This window comes from Schistocerca nitens, chromosome 7 (genome assembly GCF_023898315.1).
Source record: "Schistocerca nitens isolate TAMUIC-IGC-003100 chromosome 7, iqSchNite1.1, whole genome shotgun sequence".
NCBI classification, from domain to species: Eukaryota; Metazoa; Arthropoda; class Insecta; order Orthoptera; family Acrididae; genus Schistocerca; species Schistocerca nitens.
The window spans coordinates 148,514,199-148,536,353 of NC_064620.1; the positions used below are offsets into that span (position 1 = coordinate 148,514,199).

At 39.7% G+C, this 22,155-nt stretch overlaps 1 protein-coding gene across 6 annotated transcripts in view; it reads left to right on the top strand.

Moving 5' to 3' along the window:
- Nucleotides 1–22,155, top strand: part of LOC126194696 (polycomb protein Sfmbt-like) — a 316,496-nt gene that overhangs the window by 42,831 nt on the left and 251,510 nt on the right. For 3 of the 6 annotated variants that reach the window (XM_049932916.1, XM_049932915.1, XM_049932921.1), the window contains exons 2-3: nt 11,238–11,309; nt 11,768–11,910. In XM_049932916.1, coding sequence (XP_049788873.1) covers nt 11,249–11,309; nt 11,768–11,910 — 204 coding nt within the window. In that variant the 5' untranslated portion in view covers nt 11,238–11,248. The remainder of the gene's footprint in view (nt 1–11,237; nt 11,310–11,767; nt 11,911–22,155) is intronic. The other 3 variants (XM_049932918.1, XM_049932919.1, XM_049932920.1) reach the window with 1 other exon arrangement.

Below are 22,155 nucleotides of genomic sequence, written 5' to 3' on the forward strand. Positions count from 1 at the left end.
GTGTGTGTGTGTGTGTGTGTGTGTGTGTGTGTGTGTGTGTGTGTGTGTGTACTGCTGACAAAGGCCTTAATGGCTGAAAGCTATGATTGTGTGAATCTTTTTATTGTACCTATCGCGGCTCAGCATCTCCGCTATATGGTGAGTAGCAACTTTCCTTCTCTTGTATTGTTGAAATACATTAAGATGGACACCTTCATTTGCCATTGTTATTGTCAACATAACTTTCGTTCTCGCATATTCCTTTTTTGGAACAAAATGTCTATAATGCTGAGAGAAAAGTAAGTAAATTCTTTTTACCTGCAATCGTTTGAAAATCTGGATCGTCAATTGTATCACAGTCTCTTGATAATGCTCCTGAATCCATCATCTTCGCAAGAAATAGCAACACGCTGCAATGCACAAAAGCACACGGGCCTCTACCACTACTGAAATAAATTCTTGCTTGCTTTCTCTAAAGCGTCAGCATTGAGGTGCACTGTGTTGGCAGCAGGACGAAGCTGGAACTGCCCCACTATGTACTATTGCGTTAGTATCTACGTGAGGATAACTCCATTTTTTGACAAGTGGACTTGTACCACTATTGAAATAAGCCCTTCACATGTTGCTGCGCATCAAAGATCTTTCCAAAATGTATTATTTTTTTGCTTGGTTTCATTTTCTAAAGAGCCAGGAAGTGGTGTATAAAACCTTTATCACTCAAGGAACTGATAAGTTTTACAGTTCCAAGGGAAATTTTCACCCAGGAAAATGTGTATTTTCACCCGGGAAAAAGTGTATTTTTATCCAGGAAAAATCTGAAATTTTTTTTCTATTTCCGTGTATACACCCTGCATATAATTCTTTTCTGTACTGGTGTCACATGTTTGAAGACTGTGTGTAGATAATCTGTAATCCTTTCAGATATTGGTAATGACGAAAGACATACATGCCTGTATATACTGAAAACAGTTTTATAAATTTGAACCATTTCGGAAACATAACTCTATCTGAACCAAAGTATCTGGAAACCCCAGCGTAACATGTAATTGAGCAATAGATGTTAAGAGGTGGAATCATCATCATAAAAAGAGACAGGGAGTATTCTGTCATCAGTCGGGAAGCACCAACAGGATTATGGCTTGGTCTTGAGAGCTCAGGCACTTCAAACGTGGTGTAGTTGGTGGACATCAACTATTTAGCATGTGGTAATGATTTGGATTCCCCATCTAGCCCAGGTGTTGGTATGGACAACAGTTCAGAGATTATCAGGCTAAGTACTCCAGCCGCAACTTGCTCCTGTGCAAGACACTGCTGAACCTACGAGCACGTCACATGGAGCCATCCACTTACACAAGAGTGCTTGAAAATACTGACACGACACTGGCCAGTCAGTCGTGATAGTTCACTGAAACATTAAGTAAGTGTCATTGGTCAGTAGAGTTTTGACCTTGCCTATATTACATTTTTGATTCAGATTGCTGCCTGGAGTGTTCATATATACACTTAATACAACTTTGCTACTCTCTGAACGTGTTATTAGCTAGCCATTCACTTCTTGAACTCCACCATAGTCGACCTCAGGCACCCACCGTTTTTTCTACCAGTGTCTGCATTGTTGCCAGTACGAGTGATAGTAAACTGTGTTCGCAGAGTAAGATACAAAAGTGATGATGACAACTTTATTGCTGTGCTACTATTCCAGTGCAGCATGGATCCTGAATTTCTAAAGTTGTTGCAGCACAAACAGCAGTGGAATTTGCTACAGCAGCTAAGAAAATGCTGTTACTGCTGATGTAAAACCAACAACAGTCTGCAGCTGCAATTACCTCCTCCTCCTCCTCCTCCTCCTCCTCCTCCGTTCGCTTGCTTCAATGTGACACATGAGAGTTGGGAGGTCTGTTTATGTTACTTTTTTCTTCACTGCATGGAAAGTCAAGGAACTGGTCCAGAACTTCAGAGTGCACTCTTACTGTCTTCTAGTAGTCAACTGTACACAGTGGTACAAAAACTATGCTCACTCTCAGAGCCCAGTAGCCAGCCACTGTGGCCGCCAGAACCACGCGACTGCTACGGTCGCAGGTTCGAATCCTGCCTCAGGCATGGATGTGTGTGATGTCCTTAGATTAGTTAGGTTTAAGTAGTTCTAAGTCCTAGAGGACTGATGACATCAAGTGTTAAGTCCCATAGTGCTCAGAGCCATTTGAGAGCCCAGTAGTAGAGCTTTTCCAATATTTGTGGTTTACTGACTGACTATTAATGTCACCAAAGCTGCATAGTTGCAACTAGGTTCACATTTAATCGAAGTGTTACGCAACGTAAGCAAACATACACAGCATGGGCTGCTCACTTGTAAGGCTTAGCGCACAAGTGTGATTTTTTCATGTGAACAGTGTGACACATCGTATGCGGACTCATTAATCCATGATTATGTCATACGTCTTCCTCGTGATAAAGAGGTTAGTGCGAAGACTTCAGAGTCATTTGATCCAACCCTGAGTGATGTGCTAAAACTTGCCAGAGCTCACAAAATAATTGCATTTGCACAAATTATGTTTCAAGATTCTTCTGGTGTCGACTTTTTTTAGTGGTATTAAGTCGCCAATGTGCTCTGTGATGAACTGATGACTTCCAGTTAATGTCGTAATCAGGTTTACTGGGCACCTGGTAGTCCAGTGACACGGGATTCGGTATTTAGTTCATTCATTAGCGGTACACCATTGGTATTCGTGTCCAGCCCACATTATCAATGAATTCACTGCCCTTCCTGTGACATCACCTGTTTTGCATGCTGCATACCAGGGCTTGTAGCATGTGTCTGCCTCGGTCTGCATGTGACAACAGCATCGGCTGTCAGTGCGCTGCACACTATTTTGCTGGTCCCCATAGCAGCAGCAGTAAATGGGATGCAGAGGCTCGAGTTGCAACTGGGCATTAGCGGAACATCATCAGATTTTTGGTTAGACACAGTCATGACTGTGTCACTGATTAATGAGGACACATACTGGTGCATTGACTCCCCCAGCTGAGGTCCTCTCAGAGCAGAGGGGTGATGTACAATTGCCAGTTGATGGCATTGTGAGGTCAGATCTTAGTCCAAGCTAATTATAACTCTGTAGTTTGACAACCAACCCTGCTTCTAGTCAGCTCTTGGGTGACAAGAGGTCAGCAGTGCCCAAGTTTTGTAGAGCTTGTCCAGTGCCTTTCACAATGTGCAATCAATTTACAGCAAAACTACAGAGTGTGCAAAATATGCGAGTTATATCCCCATTATCATCTAGTCAGTGGGCTATGCCCATTGTTGTAGTTAAGAAACTGAATGGATCACTTTGAATTTGTGGGATCTTAAGTCTACCATTAATGCTCAGCAAATATTGATCTGTATTCAATTTCTAGGCCGGAGAAATTGTTGGAAATATAGGCTGGGGGCCATTATTTTTCAAATATCTTGCAGACACCTACTTTAAATTGCCTGTAGGTGGTGATACATATTTCATTGGTTTAATTTTCAGTCAAATTTTTGTAATTTTGAATGGTAAGAACTTCTAATCTAACAAAGAATTTTAGTTTTGCCTGCTACTGCAGCAATAAAACGTAAACAAGGGAATAACACCATAATAAAACTTCAGTTGCAAAGAACATTTGTCATTTACGGTAACGAAACACTGTGCACACAGGCGTCTGCTGACAGCAAAATGTGTCAGACACTTTAGGAAGATGACTATGCAATACTTGATAACAATAAACTGCTTTTGATAAGTGTGACATCCCAAATGTTTAAGGGTCCCACACATGAGTGACAGATCACAGCACTTTGTCACACAGGCAACTGATTGTGTCCTAGATCACACATGTGGGGAAATCTCAATGATCGGTCGCCGATCGTATAGAAATCCCAGGCAATCAGTTGAATCACATGCAATTCGTGCTCACATTATGGCTGCCTGGCAGGTTAGCATAGGTGTGTAGCAATATGGTTGTGACTTGTTTCTCTATTTATTAGGGGTGGTTGTGGAATTTTGTTCAGTTTCGCTTTGCCCACATTAAGTAATAAATTTACATTAGAATTTAAAGTTATCCAGGCTCCATGGACTGCTCTGAGAAGTTATGTTGAAGCTGGAGTTGCGTTTTATATTAAGAAGTTATGCAAAAGACACCCTCCAATTTTCCAATGATTAGCATTTGAAGCTCGTGCTAGATAAGTGGGAGTGATGGGAAATTCATAGTCATGAAATAAAGGCCTCCCTCTTACAATTTTGAGTTACTTATGAAATAATTATGCACATTATTAAAGGTTTTGACTTTTAAATACAATGACACATGTACCTACTCTAATGTTATAAGGACATTTTAATTTAAATGTCAAAGGCAAATGTATTATACAATTCTACTCAAATCAGTTGTCATTTCATATAATGTAGTTCTCCTTCATACAATTATAACAAGAGTAATTGTAATTGATAGTACTGCTGTAGACAACATCTCTATAGACACAACAAGTAAATTGTGTAAATACTTGCAGTCAAATTATAAGACTAATGAACAAAAACAAATGGAGGACTAATAAAGTAAAAGAATTTACACAACCCATTCGATGTCAGTGAAAAATGTAATATTTTCTGTAAAGTAACATACACGTCTCAAGAAGAGTGCTTCAGAACAAGTTTAATAAATTATAATTCTCGTTTATTTTAAATTTAGTTTTTGAAAGTAGTCCTGGTGATACAGAAATTGGCTGCAACTGCTGCTAAACATAGCAGTTCATTTCCCATAGCAGAATTTGTCGACACAGTGACATTCATAATAGTGATTGAAATTGTGTGGCAATTCACTCATGGGTGGGGTGTTAAGGTGAGGGACCGATTACAGACAATATTGCCTTTGACAGATCTGAAATTCATCGCTCGTGTGTGGGACATTTTTTATCAGGTCATGGGAAAATATTGCAAATGGTGGTTTGAGAAGTGTTACTTTCAAAATGAATTTTCTTTTACACAGGGTGAATTATGTTACCTATGAGAATGTGTGAGGAACTTCTTAAATTAAGGGGTGTGTGGCTCACATTCAAAACTTAACTCTTTGGGAAAAAGTGTGTCTATATCCAGAAAAAAATCCGGGAAATTTTTCTTTTCTTGTCTGCACTTACACTCAGTTAACAGTGGTTTGAAGAACCCTCTGCCAGGCTCTTAATTGTGAATTACAGATAATCATCTAGCTGTAGATGTAGATTTAAATGGAGAACAGGTGAGCTTGTGTACATACTCTAGCCGAATCTTGCTCCTGAACGAGGTACCCCCGCAGCTGCAAGCATGTCACATGGAGCCATCCACTGACACAAGACTGCCTGTAAATGCCTCAGCCTGCAATGGTCAGACATTCTCCCTTGTTCACAGAGCTATTTTGTCGAAGCGTTAAATATGTGCCATAGGTCAGTAGAGTTTTGACTGTGCCTCTATTGTGGTTTTGATTCAGATTGTTAATGTACACAATTTTGGTTACCCATTGGCTTCGTGAACTCTACAATCATCAAGTTCAGGAACCTGCTGTTTGTTCCACAAGTCTCTGTGTTACCACAACTGTGAGGTGTCATAAACTGTGTTCCACCTGTGCAAAGCAGGATAGAAAAAACTGCGAGGAACAAATTTGTTAAGGACATTTCAACCTAGCTGCCCAATTCGACCGTTGCTGACATTACAGTAAAGTGGAAAGGGGAAAGAAGAACCATAGCTAAACCAAGACCAGACAGACATATTGGCGGCAGGTGGTGTCGAGCATTGCAAGGGTGGTTGTAAAAACTTGGATGGAATCAGGAAAACGCATCATTTGTGCATGTTAAAGCACCACCATCAGTCCAGCTAGCACAATGCCTGTGCATAGGAAATTAAAAAGAATGGGGTACCTCAGTTGTGCAGCTCCTCATAAGCCACGTGTTTCTGTAGTCAGTGATAAGCAACACTTGAGGTGGTGTAAAGAGCAGTGCCACTGGAAAGTGGATGACTGAAAACGAGTGATTTGGTGTGATGGATTGCTCTGCACCTCATTGACATTTGGTGGAAGGATCTGGGTTTGACGAATACCTGTAAAACATTAGCTGCCATCATGTGTAGTGTTAACAGTGAGGTGAGGAGGTGGTGATGTTACAGTATAGGGATGAGTTTCATGGTTAGTGTGTAGTCCCTGTATTGTGCTTAAGAAAAGACTAAATGCAGAATAATACAAACTCATTTTATAGGACTGTGTACTGCACGCATTAGGGGAACAGTTTGGAGACGTGATGGATTGTATCAGCATGACAGTGCACCTTGTCATATAGCATCATCTATGCCACAATACTGTGTGAACCATAATTTTCCTGAAATGGACTGGCCTGTTTTAGAGTTTCGACCTGAACACAATGGAATACCTCCTATGGGATAATTGATCTCCAGACCCCAGTGTTCAGTATCACTACCTTCTCTGGTTTCAGCTTGTGAGAAAGAATGGGCTGTTACTCCTCGACAGACGTTCAGACACCTCATTGAAAGTATCCCCGGAAGAGTAAAAGTTGAAGGATGAACACTAATAGGTGCCCTGATACTTTGGATTATATAGGGTAACTGCAGAACGTTCTAGGTCTAACGCAAGATTTAAGTTTTGTAACACTTCTGAAAATGTCTTTTCTGTAAAAAATTTTCCTCAAACAATTATTCCATAATTTATCTGCAATTTAAAATGTGCAGAACAGACTAATTTTTCATTTTAAAGTCTAAGATAGTTGTGATCAGCTATAGTGCAACTATAGTAATGCAATTCAAAAAGTCGAGGATATGAATTCTCCTATTCAGATTTTGAATTACGTTTAATTCTAAAAGCTAACTGCACATGTTGAATCTTGTCAGAGTTTAACAATTCCATTTTAGCAATTACTTTTCTGCAACCACATGTTGATATTTTCATATATTTCGCCACCTGTCCTGTTGTAGAATTATTACTGTTTTTCATTTCTGTACTTGCATTGACTGCAGAAAGAACAAAGTTTTCGTGTTTTGAGAGTGCAAGTGGAAGATCGTTATTGAGTATAAATACAAACCTGATAGGCCCAAAATGATGGCATTGGTGGTCTAGTTGGTACAGCATAGACTCTGCCCCTGCAGTTCCCAGTGTCAATTCTGTATTGGGGTGGGGACTTTTTTCGGTTTCAGTCCTTCCAGGGTGGTTCCAAGAACACTCAATCTCCTATCAACCAAGTACCAGTTATCTTTTCCAGGGGAAAAGGCGTGGTTCTCACTGAGATGATAAGATATGTGATACGGTAAGCGATACTACTTGTTATCCACATATACTGAGAACTGTGGATGAAGGGCAACAGGCAGAATCCATATTTATAATTTCCAGAAAGCATTTGACTTAGTGCCCATTGCAGGCTGTTAACGAAGTTCACAGATACGTGAGTGGGTCGAATACATCTTACGTAATAGAACCCAGTATCTTGTCCTCGACGGCAACTGTTCATCAGAGGTGAGGGTTTCATCAGGAGTACCCCAGGGAAGTGTGATAGAACCACTGTACACTATATACATAAATGATTTGGTGGACGGGGTGGGCAGGAATCTGCAGTTGTTTGCTGATGTCACGGTGTACTGTAAGATGTCGAAGTTGAGTGACTGTAGGAAGATACAGCCTGACTTTGACAAATTTTCAATTGGGTGTGATGAATGGTAGCTACCCTCAAATGTGGAAAAATGTAAGTTAATGTGGGTTAGAAGGAAGATCAAACCTGTAATGTTCAGATACAATATTACTAGCGTCCTGCTTGACCGTGTCTAGTCATCTGGGCGTAATGTTGCAAAACTATATGAGGTGGAACAAGCATGTGAGAACTATGATAGGGAAGGTGAATGGCCAACTTTGCTTTATTGGGAGACTTTTAGGAAACAGTGGTTCACTTGTAAAGGAGACCGCATATAGGATGCTGGTGCGATGTAGTCTCGAGCACTGTTAGTGTTTGCGATCTGTACCACGTCGGATTGAAGGAAGACATAGTAGCAATTCAGAGGCAGACTGCTTGATTTGTTAACACTAGGTTTGAACAACATGTAAGTGTTACGGAGATGCTTCGGGAACTCAAATGGGAATCCCTGGAGGAAAGACACGTTCTTTTCAAGAAACACTGTTGAGAAAATTTAGAGAACCGGCATGTGAAGCTGACTGCCGAATGATTCTATTGTGGTCAACATACATCGCGCTTGAGGATCACGAAGATAAGATTGCGAGAAATCAGTGTTCATATGGAGACATATGCGTAGTCGTTTTTCCCCCGCTCTGTTTGCGAGTGGAATGGGAAATGGAATGACAAGTAGTGTTACATGGTATCCTTTGCCACACACCACATGGTGGCTTGCGGAGTATCTGTGTAAATATAGATGAGATATGCAATGCAGAAGCAACCCACATTGGTGGAGCCATGTAACTGGTTCACACTGGTACGGCAGCAATACGACAATGTCTTATCGCCTGGAACAACACAGTGTGCTGGTTGCTTCCAGCAGCTGTGTTGTATGATACACAGAAAGTCATCTGATGAGCCTCAACAAAAAATTGTTATGCAGATCAAGTGATGCCATATCCATCTCTGTAGCTAGTTTCTCAGTAAAACTTTTACTTTTTGCATAAAAAATTGACAAAAATTGTGTTGGAACTTGTACTTGTTCTGTTTTGCAACCTTTCCTATTCAATTTTCACAAAATTATTTGGGAAAAAAGGAATGTTGTTGTTGTTGTTTTTTCATTATCTTATAGTCTGATATTGCAGCTTTGTAATAATCTGGTTTTCCTAGCGCTATTGCCCATAATTTTTGTGATATTTTGATATTAATTTAAAAAGGCGCATATTGTGAAAGGTTTACAGTTATAAGTTTAATCACTGGCAATTTATGTTTGGTGCATTTTGGGTCATATGGCACGATGAAACTAAAGTATTAAAATTGTTATAATGCTGGAAGAACAGCAATACCTCTTTGTAGTCCAAGTAAATACATCACATATTTGGAAGTTGTTAGCAACGAGACTGGCAACGACACACCACACGAGGCTACTGCCAGCTCCTGGGTCTCATCACTTGTCGTATCGCTCATTTGGGCACACGAGTATTGCACAGATAACAGTTGCATCCTGTGATCTTAATTGCAACGTATCACATCACCTCAGTGAGAACTATTCCAAAGGTGGCTGGAATGTTGGCCCCTCCTAGTGCTGCAACGGAGAAAGGGTATGCCGTACCTCAGTAGCTCAGTTGTGGGCTGTGCACCCCAGACTTTACTTACATAGAACATGAAGGGTATTACATGTATGTGTTTGGAGGTGGCAGGGAACAGATTACAGCAGAGTGAGACTGAAAATAGAACAGTGAGGATGTAGAATGATGGATAGGTGACTTGAGGCAGAAAACTGATGAGGAAATGAAAATGGAGCATGGGGACAAGGACTAGTGATGATTAAGGTCAGATGGTTTGCAGGATTGAAATCTGTTTTGTAAGGGCAGTTCCCATTAAACAGTTCTGAGAGTTGATATTGAAGACGGTTGGAGTAGATACAGTGAACCCCTACCAGGTCACATGAAAGTGTGCTGTCGAAGCAATTCAGAGATATGCTGGTGAAGTTGTTGCCGGTCAGTTTGATCGTTATGAGAATGTTGTGGAAATGCTGGATCTTTAGAGGGAAGAAGACATTCATTTTCACAAAGCACTGTTAAGATAGATAGAGGACTAGAATTTGTGACAAACTTTAGAATAGTTCTGCTGTCTCCAACGTACATGTTGCAAAAGATTCAGATAAGAGGGATAGCAGATTTCTGTGGAGGAATGTGGGCAATCAACTTTCCCTAGCTTCATGTGTGAATGGAACAGGGAAGAGAATGACTAACAGTGGTACAAACTATTCGCTCTCATGCATCAGTTGCAGGGTATGAATGTAGATTAGGCAAACTGTCCTTCAGTACACATTCTGGTGGTTACAATAATGTAGTAAAACAAGTGCTTTATGTATTGCTAAATGGGTATTAAACTATAAAGGAAATGTGACTGTGGAACAAACCAACATTTTGTGTCTGTATGGCTCTCCTCCTCCTCCTCCTACTACTACTACTACTACTACTACTACTACCACCACTACCACTTTATGTACTTGTACTAATCCTGGAGTAAAATTGTGTGTAATTGCAGCATTTTGGAGTAGATATAATTGGTGACTGATAAGTGTATTATTCCGATCAGTGGAATTTTTTTAAAAATGTAACACATTATATACTAGGTGTACAACTTTGCTTCCGCCGTTTTTTCTCAAAGTTCAGGGCTTTATTGTGAAAAACTTACAAAAAATTATGATTCATAGTATTGCACATTTCTGGCCACTACATTCTCCCATCTTTCGGATGGCATACGAATCTCGTGGTGGAAGAACTGGGCGTCTTTTCTGGGGATCGATGAATCGATTCAATTTTGCACTTGTTCATATGATCAGAAGTGCTGGTCAGCAAGATTGTATGCCACAGATCGAAAAAGGTGGTAGTCAGAGAGAGCAACGTATGGAGAATACGGTGGAAAGGATAGTACTTCTCATTTCAATGTTTCCATGTATATTTTGGCGGGTTTTGCGACATGGGGTCGAGCACTGACCTGCTGCAAAATTACCTTTACGTGTCTATCGCTGTATTGTGGCCGTTTGTGTTTCAGTGCTGGGCTCGAGCACATCAATTGCTTTTGATAATGATGTCCTGTGACTGTCTTAGTGTGTTTCAGCAGCTATGAAAACGTGCTGTCTTCCACCGCCATGCCAGTCTTCGACATCAAAATCACTGTTCTTAAGGTGTTGAAAACATTCTCTGCATGTTCTTCCACTAATTTTAAGAGCCAAGGCCACAGATTTCTTCATGTTAAAGCAGAAAATAAAAACCTCCCTGAAACAGTGAGAAATGGGTACATAAGTTGACGTACTTAATCGAGAATAACCTTATGATGCAATCACAAGTCAACTAATACATTTATGGCATTATGTTTACAGATGCCTAAGCTTATTGTATTATGCCTATGACCAACCACCTGAACCCCACTTGCCGCAACTGCTGTCTACTGCAAAATGGCAGAAGCAAAGTTGTAGACCTAATAATGTCACATTAAAAGGATTGAATAAAATTTGAACAGAACTTGAAATTTGTGCAATTCACTATGAATTGAATAAATGATGCTGCTAAAGGCATGCACTCGACAAACTGCTTTTGTGTTGCAGAGCTAGAAGAGATGGAGAGAGGACAATTAAGTCTTGGGTCTAATCTTATGCCACAAGACCCCTATGTAAAAGGTGTGTTATACTCTACGTTCATTTGGCATGTTCGGTCAGTGCGTACACACCATTAGGAGTAAACAAATGTTTACTCGCTGTGGTGCCTTTGGAATGCTAGTGGTTAATTGTATTAGGGAGTGTTGGCTGTAGTTGGGTCCGTGGCAATTTGGTGTCAGATTGTAGTGAACCCAAATAATTAAATTTCCTTGTAATGCCTTTCTTTCTCTGTTCTGTTCTAGTATTCACTATGGTGTTTCTATACCATTGACTTTCTGCGTGAAAAATTGTGTCTACTTACTGTAATGTAATATTTTTGTATTTTCTTGTTTTATAAAGCTGTGTTGTAAGTAACAGTAATGTATGATTTGCACTGTACACGGTAATTGGTATTTTTCTTCCTCCTGTGAAGGTGTAGGGTGCCCATTTTGATTTTACTAATGGTTTTTTGTATTGAAATGGTTTGTTTGAATTGACAGATATGGGAGGATTAATGTGGGTGAGTGACATGCTGCTGCCACACGATCCCAACATTGTGATGATGGATACTCCTTCGCAAAGCTCCTTCTTTTCTGAAAGCCCACATCCATTTGACGAAATGAGAGATCGAGTTGGTGGTCTGGTGAGTATGAGAGTTGTATTTGTACTTAACGCTAACTGTTTAATTTGTTATCCCCTTTTCTACTCTTGTGTGCTGTTAGAATATTGTTGCTTTTTGAACATTAGTCCAGTAATAATATCGAAGTATTCTTCCTAACTGTTGCATACATTTTCCTAATAAAATTAGAGGAATTGAATTTTTTTGAAGCAACTAACTAATTAATACAATACAGGAAAGTGCCGGGTCGAATAAAAATAATGGATGGAGCAAAGATCGGTCAAGTGGTTAAGTTGAGGTGCCGGTCAGTGGACAGGTGCATAAACAAGATTTAGAGGTTGTAGCCCATTTCACTGTGCATCTGTTATCATTGAATGTGAAGAAAGATGGTCTTGGATGTATTGGTCTGGGAATATCGTGCATAACATTAACATATGTGGAAACAGGAAAGCCAGATCAGAAGCTTAAAATGAAATAACGTTTCTAATCAAATAATGTTAAACTGGGGTAACAGTAATAGGAGAAAGCAGAAAAGAGCTCTGCAATCTTTTGGATGCAGCCAGTGCAATGGGGTGTTACGGAAGTTCAGAGCAACCACGTTAGTGAGAGATTGTCTTTCGTGTATGTGAAAAAAGGTATCCAAATCTTATTCTTATCTCTGTCCAGTGCTTAAGGGGGATATTCATGAGATGTGCCGAAAATGTCAATTTTCAATTTATTTTTTATTTGTACAAATGCGTGATCTTGTGGCAATATCAAGTAATGAGATATTCTGGCATTTCAAGTTGTGTCAAGTGATTAACTGCCTACGAACTTTCGTCACAGATTTCCTCTGCCATTGTCAAGTGGTTGACTGTTGTGTGGATGCTGCTACCAAGCTTACATAGCTGTGCCATTACCAGTGACATAACTGTTGCTCAGTTCCACACTATATATGGTAATGTTTTGGTGGTGCGACTGCCCCACTCGCCTCAACTCCCGAATCACAGGATTCCAGGCCGAACTCAGCTGCAATGCACCGTCTTTGAGAGTGTTATCTGATATTTTGATCTCTATTACTTAGTTTATTATGCTATTCTGAAAGCTGTTGGTCCGTTTAATAATAGAGCTCTCATTGAATGCAATTCAGTGTGTGTTTTCCACTGTATGTTCCGCTACAGCTGACTTTTTTGGGACAGTGTAGGGAAAACACCTTATGCGCCACTGTTCAATAGTGCGAAAGTCTGGCTGACTAACTGGAGAGATGAACTGGTTGAAGCAGGTGCATGATCAAAACTTTATAATGTACAGTGCAGGACTGAGCGCCAGTGATGTCACTGGTGACAATGCGGCTATATAAGCCTGGCAGTGGCATTCACACGACAGTCAACCACTTGACATTAGTAGAAGAGATCTCTGCTGAAAGCTCACAATTAACCACTTAAGAAGCCTTGAAACCCGAGAATATTTTATTAGTTATTCTTTATTTATTACTAGAACTTGTGGACAGTCAGTTCCCAAAGTTTCAACAAAGAAATCACATCCAAAGTGCCTGAAAAATAATTAAATGTGTGACATGACCTTCCTGCTATGCCCACTTACTGAAGCAGTAATTCAATGGTTCCTTGAATTACTTTCAAGCAAACGTGCACAGGATACATCTAGAAGGCTGTGATATATACTGTTTGGTTTTACAGGTGGACCCTGTTCTGTAGCTTAGAAACAGTAACAAACCAGATGCTTCTTTTTCATGAAGAAGCAATTCTTGTTTCGCCTTGTGCTACTGATGGAGGTGGCAAGGCTATCAGACAGAACCTATCCAGTGTAAGAGAGGGCTATTGAAGCCCACATCTACTACAGTAGTACAAGTTTATATGCCAACTAGCTCTGCAGATGACGAAGAAATTCAAGAAATGTATGAAGAAATAAAAGAAATTATTCAGATAGTGAAGGGAGATGAAAATTTAATAATCATGGGTGACTGGAATTTGGTAGTAGGAAAAGGGAGAGAAGGAAACGTAGTAGGTGAATATGGATTGGGGGTAAGAAATGAAAGAGGAAGCCGCCTGGTAGAATTTTGCACAGAGCACAACTTAATCATAGCTAACACTTGGTTCAAGAATCATAAAAGAAGGTTGTATACATGGAAGAAGCCTGGAGATACTGACAGGTTTCAGATAGATTTTATATTCGTAAGACAGAGATTTACGAACCAGGTTTTAAATTGTAAGACATTTCCAGGGGCAGATGTGGACTGTGACCACAATCTGTTGGTTATGAACTGTAGACTAAAACTGAAAAAACTGCAAAAAGGTGGGAATTTAAGGAGATGGGACCTGGATAAACTGACTAAACCAGAGACTGTACAGAGTTTCAGGGAGAGCATAAGGGAACAATTGACAGGTGGGGAAAGAAATACAGTGGAAGAACAATGGTAGCTTTGAGGGATGAAGTAGTGAAGGCAGCAGAGGATCAAGTAGGTAAAAAGACGAGGGCTAGTAGAAATCCTTGGGTAACAGAAGAAATATTGAATTTAATTGATGAAAGGAGAAAATACAAAATGCAGTAAATGAAGCAGGCAAAAAGGAGTACAAATGTCTCAAAAATGATATCGACAGGAAGTGCAAAATGGCTAAGCAGGGATGGCTAGAGGACAAATGTAAGGATGTAGAGGCTTATCTCACTAGGGGTAAGATAGATACTGCCTACAGGAAAATTAAAGAGACCTTTGGAGAAAAGAGAACCACTTATATGAATATCAAGAGCTCAGATGGAAACCCAGGTCTAAGCAAAGAAGGGAAAGCAGAAAGGTGGAAGGAGTATATAGAGGGTCTATACAAGGGCGATGTATGGACAATATTATGGAAATGGAAGCGGACGTAGATGAAGATGAAATGGGAGATATGATAGTGCATGAAGAGTTTGACAGAGCACTGAAAGATCTGAGGCATAACAAGGCCCCAGGAGTAGACAACATTCCATTAGAACTACTGACAGCCTTGGGAGAACCATTCCTGACGAAACTCTACCATATCGTGAGCAAAATGTACGAGACAGGCGAAATACCCTCAGACATCAAGAAGAATATAATAATTCCAATCCCAAAGAAAGCAGGTGGTGACAGATGTGAAAATTACCGAACTATCAGTTTAATAAGTCACGGCTGCAAAATACTAACGCGAATTCTTCACAGATGAATGGAAAAACTAGTAGAAGCCGACCTCGGGGAAGATCAGTTTGGATTCCATAGAAAAGTTGGAACACATGAGGCAATACTGACCCTACAACTTACCTTAGAAAATAGATTAAGGAAAGGCAAACCTACTTTTCTAGCATTTGTAGACTTAGAGAAAGCTTTTGACACTGTTGACTGGAATACTCTCTTTCAAATTCTGTAGGTGGCAGGGGTAAAATACAGCGGGCAGAAGGCTATTTACAATTTGTACAGAAACCAGATGGCAGTTATAAAGAGTCGAGGGACATGAAAGGGAAGCAGTGGTTGGGAAGGGAGTGAGACAGGGCTGTAGCCTATCCCTGATGCTATTTAATCTGTATATTGAGCAAGCAGAAGAGGAAACAAAAGAAAAATTTGGAGTAGGTATTAAAATCCAAGGAGAAGAAACAAAAACTTTGAGGTTCGCCGATGACATTGTAATTCTGTCAGAGACAGCAAAGGACTTGAAAGAGCAGTTGAATGGAATGGATAGTGTCTTGAAAGGAGGATATAAGAAGAACATCAACAAAAACAAAACAAGGATAATGGAATGTAGTCTAATTAAGTCGGGTGATGCTGAGGGAATTAGATTAGGAGATGAGACACTTAAAGTAGTAAAGGAGTTTTGCTATTTGGGGAGCAAAATAACTGATGATGGTCGAAGTAGAGAGGATATAAAATGTAGACTGGCAATGGCAAGGAAATCGTTTCTGAAGAAGAGAAATTTGTTAACATCGAGTATTGATTTAAGTGTCAGGAAGTCTTTTCTGAAAGTATTTGTATGGAGTGTGGCCATGTATGGAAGTGAAACATGGACGATAAATAGTTTGGACAAGAAGAGAATACAAGCTTTGGAAATGTGGTGCTACAGAAGAATGCTGAAGATTAGATGGGTAGGTCACATAACTAATGAGGAAGTATTGAATAGGACTGGGGAGAAGAGAAGTTTGTGGCACAACTTGACTAGAAGAAGGGATTGGTTGGTAGGAACATGTTTTGAGGCATCAAGGGATCACCAATTTAGTATTGGAGGGCAGCGTGGAGGATAAAAATCGAAGAGGGAGACCAAGAGATGAATACACTAAGCAGATTCAGAAGGATGTAGGTTGCAGTAGGTACTGGGAGATGAAGCTTGCACAGGATAGAGTAGCATGGAGAGCTGCATCAAACCAGTCTCAGGACTGAAGACCACAACAACAACAACAACTACTATAGTGTCAACAGATGAACATCCCATTCATATGTGCCACATCATCTGGTGTGAATATCAACATGCTTGGAGGGATAGCAACACCTATATCCACAAGGAGGGGCTTTCAAATTGTATACTGGACGTTGCAAGTCCACTTGCAGGTTTCTGGCTGATCCTGAACTTCTAAAAAAGTGCCTTCATGGCAAAATCCAAATGAGTCTCTAAATTCACTCATATGGAAATGATGCTCTAAAACCACATTTTCATGTGCTACAGTTGTCGGTATTGCAACTTACAATTCAGTTCTTGTGTTTAATGATGGAAATGTCAGGAAGAGGCGGGTATTAGAGAGAATGGCTTTAAGATAGAAAGTTCCACTCGAGACATCTAGAGAAAAATAGATTTACAGTGCTTCTTTATAGCTGAAAATTTTTTTGAAGACCTGGTAAAGGAACGAAGGCAGAAAACAAGAAACCTGAAGAAAAGTCTTGAAGTGAAAGATGACAGAGTATAAATCTGGGGCCTTCAGAAGAGGCAACATAGAAAAAAAAATTACGACGAAGTTTAAACTGCATTTCTTGAAAATGATGTGTTCTAAAGTTTATGCATCTTTTTCTCAGGATCTATTAAGGCTAAAATTGTGAAATTTTGTACAATTATTTCAGTAACTCAGTAAATGTTGTCTCGAGTAAATTTTGGAGTTGTGATTGTAAGCTGAGACATGTGGCAAAGTGGTTAGAATTTTGCTGGAATTTTATATTATGCTTACAGAATTATAATTAAAAAAAGTACTGATATTCTCCTATTTGGTAAATCTCCTGAGAGAAGCTTACTATATGCAAAGTGATTAAACAGAGAAAATCTCTGGAATAGTTTCTCAGAAAAAGCACATACATTTTTTCAAAACAAAATTTTTAAATTTCATAAAAAATGGTAAACATATATATAGTCCAAGGAACTTAACAGTAAATGTATTAATTTTATGTAAAGCATGGTACAAAGTTTCATTGCCATGTCTTCAAAATTGTGGATCTGGTGCATTTTTAAAAAAGTGCATGTTTCTCATGACATTCCTGCTTCAGGCCTCAGCTGTGTGGTGAGTGGCTGTAATTTTTTTCAGGACCAGTTTCTTGTGCAACAGAATTTTAACAAAATAGTTATCCATTAACAGCTACACATCTTTCACTTCAGGTGCTTTATTCAGTTACCGGTAGTGGAAAATAGTTGTTTTCAGATGCAATAATTTAAATTTTCGTAGTGAGAAAAGTAAATGTGTTCTTTTTAATGTCGAATGTAAAATAAAATGAAATTTGGTTTGTGTGTTTTTGTGATATGCTTGAACACAGTTTTAGAATTGCTTTTATGTTATTACATGGAATTTCTATAAATATTGAGATAGATGACATGCTATTCCTTTAAATTACTTTTTTATTTTTTTATGATGAGCCATCAAGTTACCTCATAAATCCAAGGAAATTGTTCTATTTGTGTATACTTTTTAACAACTGAGACATCTTCATAGTTCTCTATTTCTCCCTGTTAACATGATCATCTGCTTTTCAGTGGTCAATAAACACCAATATTTTTAGTGTGTCTCCTTCATCATGAAAAACTTTCACTTGTTATGGTTTTTCAGAATTCCGTCTTCCCTGTGGGATTACTTCTTCAGTATCACTTTGATCTGTGTCATAATTCCAGCATATACAGTATACCCTGCATCCAGTTAGATGATGCATCTACGATTTTTGCAGTTGCTAAGATACCCTATTTTAAAATGAAGTCTTATCTTCACCATTTGCCATGGCCCAGATCTCTCAGTGCATATTAAGTAATGGCAGTAGTCATTAAGAGCCAGATTAAAATCTCCTTACTTTAGAAATTAACTGTTGTGGAGTAGGTGCTTGGGACACTCAGTGAGTTTTCAGTGAATTTAGAAGTATGTTCGATTTTTACTAAACATAAGTCACTCGCACTGTCTGTGTGTAATTCATCTTAATTTCTGCTGCGGAAAATTCTTCATACGAGAGAGATTAACATTAGAATATCATTTTCTCATGCTGTATGTTGCTGATGCATTTTTTTAATTTTTTTTTTAATTTATTTTATTTTTTATTTTTGTGAGCATTTTCATGACCTTGTGCATAGAAATTTGTTTACCTGTGGATATCATACTCAGTTTTATTTAGAATCTCTCTGGGTTCTTGGCAAGTAACTTTACCTTTCTCATTGCAGTATTTCTCTTTCATGTGTAGAAGTTGCAATATGTTTTGTTGGCATACTCAGGTATCTTAAGGTGTAATTTCTGCTTTTTTTCTGCTACTGTTTTGTTGTGGACTCAGAATCCTTTTATTCACTGTAACCACATTAATGGCTCTCTGCAGAGTTTTTTCTGTGTCCTACAACGTTTTCAGAAGTTCCTGCTTCTTTAAATTATTTTGTATGTTCTTCTTTGGCATGAATATCTAATAGTCAGTGTGTGATTTGCAAACTTGTATTTAGCAGGAAGTATACTGATCTCATGTCACCTATGTGGTAACTTCTCTCTCTCTCTCTCTCTCTCTCTCTCTCTCTCAAATTTCTAGACTTTTCTTTTACATATGTGTGGTGGCTATTCTTTTGAACATTGTCAAAAATAGACATCATTCTTGATCCCACAGCTTTACATATACATTTTGAAATGAAACAGAAACTCTGACTTGGCCACAATTTGGGGCTGAAATGAATTCAGGGGCAACAAGTGATAATTTGTGCCAGACCGGGACTCAATCCAGGTGTTCCCACTGTACAAGATTGGTTGCATTAACTGTGCTTCAGCTATCTGAGCATGCTTCCTGTCCAGTACAAATTCCCAACTTGTCGCACATTACTTGCATAGCACTCACTGTCCACCGTACTCACTGCTTGCAGTTTCACACTGATTCCCATAAAAGTTCGGGAGAGAGTGTGCATTTGCACACAAGTGATCTTAATAGCTGTCAAACCTTGTATTTATGTGTGGTGCGTCTGTTCTTTCAGACTGTCCGAAAGAACAGACAGCACACACATACGAGGGCGGTTCAGAAAGTAACCTCCGATTGGTCACAGTGCGGGTTGTGGGGGGAGTAGCGACGCCATCTGTGCGTTCACGCACTCAACAGGTCAGTCGGCATCAAGCCGTGGTCGAGTGAACATCGTACCTGCGCTAGTTTAGTTTTTGTGGCAGTTTGAAATGTGTGCTGCAATAGAAAACCCCGCCAAATGTGAAGTGCGTGCTGTCATAAGGTTTTTTACAGCCAAAGGATATTCTGCAGCAGCTATTCATCGTGAGCTTTGTGCCGTGTATGGACCAAGAGTTATGAGTGAAGGAGTTGTCCGTGAATGGGTACGTTTATTTAAAAGTGGACGAGAAAACGTTCATGATGAAGAGAGGAGTGGTAGACCATCATTGGTGACTGACGAACTCGTTCAGACAGTTGATGCAAAAGTTCGTGAAAATCAACGTTTCTCAATGTCGGAGTTGTCTACTGGTTTTCCACAGATTTCTAAGACTCTCTTGTACGAGATAGTGACAGCAAGATTGGGTTACCGTAAGTTCTGTGCACGATGGGTGCCCAAAATTCTTACCGACCACCACAAAACTCAAAGAATGGCCTCTGCATTAGACTTTCTGTCACGTTATGAGGACGAAGGAGAACCATTGTTAAACAGAATCGTGACCGGTGATGAAACCTGGATTAAGTACGTGAACCCTGAGACAAAAGAACAATCAAAGATGTGGGCACATTCAAGTTCGCCTACCAAACCAAGAAAAGCCTCGCAAGATTTTTCTGCCAGAAAACTGATGGCAACGGTGTTTTGGGATGCCAAAGGGGTGTTGTTGGTTGAATTCATGGAACGTGGTACGACCATTAATCAAGACGTGTACTGTGAAACAATAAAAAAGTTACGATGGGCTATACAGAACAAACGCCGTGGTATGCTGACTTCCGGTATCGTTTTTTTGCACGATAACGCCTGTCCTCACTCTGCTCGCAGAACAACGGCCCTTCTTGAGTCCTTCAAGTGGGACGTTATCAACCATCCACCTTACAGCCCAGACCTGGTGCCAAGTGATTATCACCTCTTCATGCATTTGAAGAAATGGCTCGGGTCACAGCGGTTTGATGACGACGAAGAGCTCAAAGATGCGGTCACAGGCTGGCTCCAGGCACAAGCGGGTGACTTTTATGCAGAAGGAATTCCAAAGCTTGTGAAGAGATACGATAAGTGCCTCAATCGCTATGGAGACTATGTAGAAAAATAGTGCAAAGATGTAGTTGTAAGATGTATATATTAAACTATTTTTATTTAACTTGGTGTATTTTTTTAAATCAACCGGAGGTTACTTTCTGAACGGCCCTCGTACATATATAAATATACCGTATTTACTCGAATCTAAGCCGCACTCGAATCTAAGCCGCACCTGAAAAATGAGACTCGAAATCAAGGAAAAACATTTTTCCCGAATCTAAGCCGCACCTGAAATTTGAGACTCGAAATTCAAGGGGAGAGAAAAGTTTTAGGTCGCACCTCCAAATCGAAACAAAGTTCGTCTAGTTGTAATATGAGACACAATTTAGGTCGAATGAATGACGATACAGCTGCAGTAGTTTGGTTCGAGTCGTAAGCTTAGCAGTTACGGTTTACCAGGTAGCCATTGCTACGCGTCACGCGCTCCGTCCGTATTTATACAGATATCCTTCCTTTTTCACGTGCTTCGTCTGGTTTGAATTGATTGCTTATTTTTCTTTGATCTGATAAGTGCCGTTCTCTTTGTTATAGGTGTTTACGTCACTCCAAGCTGAAAATGCATTACTGCACTGTGTCATGCATTGTTTGTCGCATTCTGATAGTGCGTGTTTACGGCCTGTCGCCGCTCGCGGCGTGGCTTGCTTTTGTGCGTGCTACCGCCGCTTACAAATAAAAAATAGAGAGGAGTCGTCTCATTAGCGAAACATTTGTTGTTACTTACACTACTGCTTTCTTTGATAATGATCAACAAGAACCAAATAACAGACTGCGTATGATAGATGATGTTCTGAACGAAATTTTAGCGAAAATTTTTCTCCGTTCCAAAATCTTTGCAGGCGCCTCTTTAGTTCATTACATTCTGCACAGAAATTAGAGTCATCTTAGATTTAAAAATCTAGTCAGTTGCCGTGCTTCATTTCTGACTGTATCACTATCAGGCATAAGAATAATACGAATATAAACATGACATGATATGTATATTCTTGCGCGTTTGCTGTTGTCTCACTCTAGTTTCGTAGTTTATTAGGCAGACAGGATTTAAATGAGGTAGTAGCAAACACGAAACAATACATGGCAAAATGTTTATATTCGTATTAATCTTATGGCGAAGAGAATACTACATGTGATTCACAATTCATAAAAGCTCCTAATAGCAACCATCTCTTCTCACAGGTAGGAAAAAATTCAGAACGTAGAGTTGGCCATATTGACAAACATCCCAAACAGTCTTGCCAGTCGGATTTTCGTAGTACATTGAAATGCTGCTACATTCAAAGATCAACAATACAGAATTTGTATTTACTTTGTTGGATAATGTACCAAAATGCAGTGGTCGAAACTGGGCGGAGGAAAAAGGCTCATCTTCCACTTTTTTTTTTAAATTTATTTACTGACGCAGAGATTTTGGTGCCAGTATTTATCTTTGTGCCTACAAAGCATGCCTGTGTGGCGCTACATATATTCGACGGCAGAAGTCAGTTGTGGCGGCACCCACCAACATTTTTCAGAACTCCCGCTTGCTTTGCACTCGATTCTAAGCCGCAGGCGGTTTTTTGGATTACAAAAACCGGAAAAAAAGTGCGGCTTAGATTCGAGTAAATACGGTATATGTCTT